Below are 6214 nucleotides of genomic sequence, written 5' to 3' on the forward strand. Positions count from 1 at the left end.
TTCTTCTACACCAGTACTCTTCAGAACAGACAGCTGCTGTGTTAGGACAGGGATTTTGTGTACATAGTTTCGTGCATCTTGGGGCTATCTTGATCAAACTGTTTCTATGTATGTGCAGGTGTGTTTGCAGCCTCACACTGGCACCAACTTCTTGCCGTGTATAACCCAGAGTAAGAGATAAGGGCCTGATTAGGGCACTTATGAGATTCACAATAACAAGATTTTGCTTGATTTGTTATTGATATTGATTGATTGATTGATATTGATTTATGAGAGTGAGTTGTGCTTGTACGATTTTCCATTTAATTAACTTAAGATAACCTGGTTAAGGTGTTTGATTTACCTTAATCTGGTTATAAGCTAATCTTTAGGTCAAATGTAAACATACTCTGTCTGTGTCTGTCATGGCCGCCAGCTGAAGTCACCACACGTCTTTGCTCCTCGCTCTCTGTTACTTCTTCCCTCCATCTCAATACTTCAGTGTTCAGGGGGGCAGTCTTAGACAAACTCCACCAGTGCTTGTATAATTGCTTATTCAATGCTGACCCCTGCTCAGTTTGGGAAGGAGGGAGGGTGGAGGAGGAGGAGAATGGAGAAGGAAGGGGGGAGAAGCTGGAGCCTCCCTATGGCTGCCAAGGCCCAAGTCAATGTGGAGTCTGTTTTTCGGGATATAAGGGCCGGCCACGGGTCCCAAGCCAGGGCCCTTTCCTGTGGGCCCTCCTCCTCCTCCTCCTCCTCCTCCTCCTCCTCCTCATCTTCACTCTCCTCCTTCATCCTCCACCCTTCTCTCAGCCCGGCTGGGCCTGGCGCTGGCACAGAGGCCCCTTTGTTGTGCACCCGAGAGCCCGGGCTCTCTCAGTCTCTCTCTCTTTTCCTCCCCTCTCTTTCTCTCTCTCTTTCCACACATTCCCCTCCACCTCCCTCTCCTTCTCCTCACCATCCCTCCCTCCCTTTTCCTCTAAAGGTCTACAGGCTTCACAAATATGAGATAATAGGAAAAATAGAGCTGGCTGCTCGTGGTGACTCAGGGCAAAATGTCTGAGTGAAAAATAGAAAGTGAGTGAGAGAGAGAGAGAGAGGGTATTGTTTGTGAGGTTGGTCAGAGTGAGGTTGAGTCTCCTCCCATCTCTCTTTCTTTCTCTCTTTCCTTCTCTCTCCAGCAGCTTCTGAACCAAAAGCTCACTGTGGATCCAAAAGCCGGATGGGGGCTCACTCTAACACACACACACTCACTCACACACACATGCACACACTGTTTCACTCTCTGTCTCTCTCGCTCTCTCGGCAGGTGGACGGGCTTGTTTTGGCTCGGCTGCAGGGCAGCAGCTTGACTCCGTTTGAGCCAATGAGCCAAAATAATAGCCGACAATTCCAGAGTTATTGTCAGCGTTTTCCCCCCTCTGCTTTTCCCAGAATCCCTCTCAGCCGTGCGCGATCGGAATCGGAACATCACCCTTACCGAATTAATGTGCTTTCGCATGAAAGTACGACAGCGGGATTCACGGTCGTACATACGGCGCTGTCAAAACAAGAAAGGATGGTTTTTAAAACATCTAAAACCTCTCTGACCTGACTGGGACCACAGTTCCTGAAGATGCCAAATGTATAAAAATGATGCATGAGACATCTAGAGTACTGGGTTTTTATATTTTACCTAGTGTAAACATTATATGGTTTAATAAGAAGCTGGAACAAGCTTATACAGCATATATGTATGTGTGTGTGACAGACAGTGTGACGTTATTCTAACCTTACTTAAGGGGAAAAGAAAAGAAAGGGTGAAATGTATGTAAAAGGGAGCAAACATATTTTCCCACCTTCAGCGCCCTGTGCAGATGAACACTGACACTTTCTCTCCCTCCTCTATTAATTTCCCTCACCCCTTCATTCTTGTCAAGGGGGGAGGCGGGTGTCCTCCCTCGCCCTCGGCTCCCAACACCCCACCCTGCAAATATGCGGCCCACACCCCTGCGTGGGCACCAGACTCCACCCGCTTACCTCACAGAACTCCAACAAACACACACACACACACATACACATTCAGCATCCCATACGTCACAAGAACAGGGAGTAGCTTCTCTGATTTTCATGGAAAGTGTTGTGCTGTCCTCCTTTATTATACGAGTTTTGGCCTTAATTAGCAGTAATAGATGCTCGCTATGTTTCCATCCAACTGTCAAGTGAATTTTATGAAACCTCTTGAAATATTGCAGAACATGAAATGTGAATCAGGTGCATTTTTCAGCCGCTGAGCTGAAGCAAATAAATCCTTGAATGTGAGAGAAGTGGAAATAGTCTTCCTATCGAGAATTGTTTTGCATCAGGTAAGTAGTTATTGTTGAGCAATGTCAGGTAATGGCGGCCACATTTCTTATAGAAAGATGAAAACAGGGAAATGCACTTGGAAGTCGGTTGTATTCTAATGCACCAAACTAATGCCCAAACAACCATGATGAGAAGCTAATGCATGGGAGAAACAATCTTTTTTTACGAGGTCATGGTTTCAGGAATGTCCAAACACACCTCTCAACTGATGCACAAGTTTGTGAGTGTGTATGGATGTGTTGATGTGTGTTTGTAGTTTATCTCAGGTGACAGTGGGGGTTCATTTCTCATAGTGATCACCCCATCAATCAACATCTCAGTGAAAGATACACCTTCTCTTCTCTTCTCTTCTCTTCTCTTCTCTTCTCTTCTCTTCTCTTCTCTCCTCTTCTCTTCTCTTCTCTTCTCTTCTCTTCTCTTCTCTTCTCTTCCCTTCTCTTCTCTCCACTCCTCCTCCCCATTTCCTCCCATTTTGCTATCCGCCGCACAATGAAAGAGCCTCTTGGCTTTTATTAATAGTTAAAGTGGCCCCGGCCTGTCACTGGGGACAATGGCTGCAGCCCTGTTAATAAATAAAAATAATAACTAGGAGATGGAGACAGAGAGGGAGTGCAATGGAAAGAGAACAGGCGACACTGCCATTTGTTGTTCCCTCTCACTTGTCAAAGCTCTTTGGCTTAAAAGCCTCTGTCATTGTTGAGGGAGTGGGGGCTGGAGGGAAAGATGAGAGTGAGAGACAGAGAGAAAGAGGGGGAGAGAGGGAGTGCCAGGGGCTAATAGCACCTGTTGGGGTGATGGTGAGACAGCTGTCATAGGGGGGGAAAAAACACAGACGCACACTCTTCCACTCTTTCTTTGCGTTTCTTTCCCTCCTCCCTGCTTTTGCAACAGATTCTCCGTCTAACTAAACTCTGCTCCTCCTCCTCTGCTCCTACCTTCATCCCACTGCTAACATATTCCCTAAAGGCTAGATAGCACTAGGGCACGTCAGGGATGCGGCACTGAAACTCTTTTGCTGACTAACTGGGTGAGTGGCAGCGTCAAAAACGCAAGGACAGACGAGTCAGAGTCCAAAGACGGTGGGGAGAGAAAAAGAAAAAGTGAAAGATGGACCAGCTGGAAGTTCAGTATTGATCTTTATGTATGTCTGTGAATGTGTGCACGTTGTAATCAACAGAGTGTGAATGCTCTAGTCTTCATGCCAGAGGAAAAGGACCTGATTCAGGCCTCTGGGGAGGCTGCAGGCACATCTGCAAACACACACATACACACAAACTGAGGTACAGTATGTAGGACATGCTGCAGCGCTTTGTGTGTGTGTGTCTGTCTGAGCAAGGCTTGTACATCTCAACTCGCTCACATGCCTCCTTGTTTGCGCGTGATCATGTGTCGTTTTAAATCCTGAAAATCTCCAGGTGCTTTCTGCTCCTCATGTCTCCACATTCACTCCATCACAGATGGGGGGGGGAGGAAAGAAAGAAAGAAGTTGTGCTGTTTGTGTTGGGATGATGGGTAGAAGTACTTTAATTTGTTGTTGAGTGTGTCTCACTTAGTGGAGAAAAAGCACTAAGCTATTCAACTTAACACACCGGACATCTCTCTCTGTGGAGAGCATTAGTGTTTGTGTCACTGCGTGCGTGTGTGTGTGTGTGGGAAAGATGTCTCCACCAGTGAGATTAAGACTTTTTTTTTTCATCTGTCATGTCATTATAGGAAAAAAATAATCCAGGGACAAACAAACTTCTCACCTGCCATCAGCAGTTGCCACTGTGCATACGGCATGTCTGTGTATGCAGCAACATATATTAGTGCATTCATCTGTATGTGTTGTGCATGCATCTGTGTGTTTTGCGGGTGTTTGTGCATTCATGTGTGTATGTGTTTGCGTTGGTTGATAGGGCTAATCACCCCACTCCAAGTGTAAAACCTCTTTCCTTAGCAAGGCCTCACATCCCAAGTGCAGATGGCTCCCAGTAAATAGAATACTCCCTCTCTCTCTCTTTCTCTCTCTGTCTCTCTCTCTCTCTGTCTCTGTGTCTCTCACCCTCTTGCCTCCCACTTTCAATCCTCTTTTGTCTGATTATTTCTCCTGTTTCCCTTTGTCCACATCAATAACAGTCACCAGGGTACCCGTGTTGATGGCAGCATTTATGTGTACATGCATGCATGCGCACGTGTGTGTGTGTGTGTGTGTGTGTGTATGTGTATGTGTGTTTACGATCAGTACATATATGTGCCCAAGTCTCCATGTGTATGCTCTCTTGTGTGGCATTTCCATTTCCCACATTGGATATGTGTGTGCGCACAAACATCCATGTGAAAGTGTGACCACATGGATGTTGTTAGGATTGTAATTAGCGATTCTGCGGGTTTGTGTGCACATGTGTGTTTGTGCAGGGGTTTGTGTGTATAAGTGTCTGTGGAGTGTGTGTTGAAAACAAAGCACTAGCTGATAATGTGTCCATTGTGGCGGGTGCATTAAGGCCCTCTTTGTCTCAGGGCCCACAGGGCTAATGATTCTCTAGCAGCAGGTGAGAGGGAAAAAGCCTCTCTCTCTTTCTGTTTTCCTCTCTTCCTCTCTCCTCCACTTGTCTCTCTCTTTATCTTGCGTTGCCTCTCTCACTCGTTCCCTTTTGCTCACTTGTTTTTGTTCTTCAGATTTCCTCTCTTTCGATTATCAGCTTCCCTCTTTCCACCTTTCTCTCCCTCTCTCTCCCTCTCTCTCCTGCTGATGCGGCCATTAGGCTGAGCTGCCGCTGCCTTTATTACAGCAAATGGACTTTAAATGAGCTTTATTGTCATGTTGGCCAGCCAACTGAATCCCTCTCTCTATCTCTCTCCTCCGCCCCTCCTCACCCCCCTCACCCTAAACAGAGGCCCCCAGCATTGAGAGGCTGTTGTCAAAGGACTGGAAGGATAAACTTTTGGCCATGGGCTCAGGGCACATCGGAGAAATTAAAGGTACAGTACAACTAAATAACAACAGACCTGAACTGAAGTGAGCTCTTCAATAAACTCGTTGAACTTGATCAATGCAAAATCCATGAAAAATGTCCATAAATCTATTTGGAAATGATAAAAAAAGACTCATTTAACTCTATATCTTCTTGCATTCTTCCAAAATTAAAGTTTTCTTCAGTATCAAAGGTAATGCAGGTGGCTGTTATCCGTATCCATGGTTACAGGGCAAACAAACAGCAAGTAGCTGATGCAGCATGACTTTTTGTTTGTGGTACCAGGCTGTAAAGAAATATCTGAAAGAAACAAGATTCAAACATAGCCCATAGCCAAGTCAGTGATTCCATGGCAACATTATACTTCCTGTTTACATCAGAAACCCTGGTGGAACAGTTTTTGTATTATACTATATGAAGAAATGAAAAAAGGTGTGGCAAAAATTCATGAACATTTGCTTTTTAAACACTACACTGTCAGTATATGTTGATATTATTAATGCCCAGAATGGGTTTTAATATTCCTGGAGCCCTGAAGCTGTCCTTGTTCTATTTATATACACACATTAGCTGTGTGTCGACAACTTCTGGACATTCTGGTAAAAACTGAAATGATTCATATCTATTCTAAAGAAAAAAGTGGTTAAACTGACATAAACAGAAATTGACTGAATGCAGTTGAACTAAATTCAGATGAACTGAGCTGCCCTGAACTGAACCAAGCTGGTGGCTTTGTCTGCTGTGTTTGACCAACAAGTCCAAAAGTCACTGACGTCTCTGCCAGTCCATCAACTCTGTGTTAATCTCAGTGTTAATCACCCAGTTTATCCACACCAGCCCTTTTTAACATCCGAGAGCACGACAGACAGAGCAGGACAGAGGGCAGGAAGTGAGACAAGAAGGGAACAAGGGAGCTGCGCTGTGAATATGAAGGA

The 6214-nt window shown here is 45.3% G+C and overlaps 1 protein-coding gene across 8 annotated transcripts in view; it reads left to right on the forward strand.

Moving 5' to 3' along the window:
• sox5 (SRY-box transcription factor 5) overlaps positions 1–6214 on the forward strand; it is a 93751-nt gene that overhangs the window by 38970 nt on the left and 48567 nt on the right. For 5 of the 8 annotated variants that reach the window (XM_071501613.1, XM_071501611.1, XM_071501612.1 and 2 more), the window contains exon 4: positions 5200–5286. The exons of the other annotated variants lie outside the window; for them this stretch is intronic. In XM_071501613.1, the coding sequence (XP_071357714.1) occupies positions 5200–5286 (87 nt within the window). The remainder of the gene's footprint in view (positions 1–5199; positions 5287–6214) is intronic. 8 annotated transcript variants of the gene reach the window in all.

Source organism: Trachinotus anak, unplaced genomic scaffold, assembly GCF_046630095.1.
Source record: "Trachinotus anak isolate AG129_WGS33_773 ecotype Australia unplaced genomic scaffold, CSIRO_AGI_Tana_v1 ptg000018l, whole genome shotgun sequence".
NCBI lineage: Eukaryota > Metazoa > Chordata > Actinopteri > Carangiformes > Carangidae > Trachinotus > Trachinotus anak.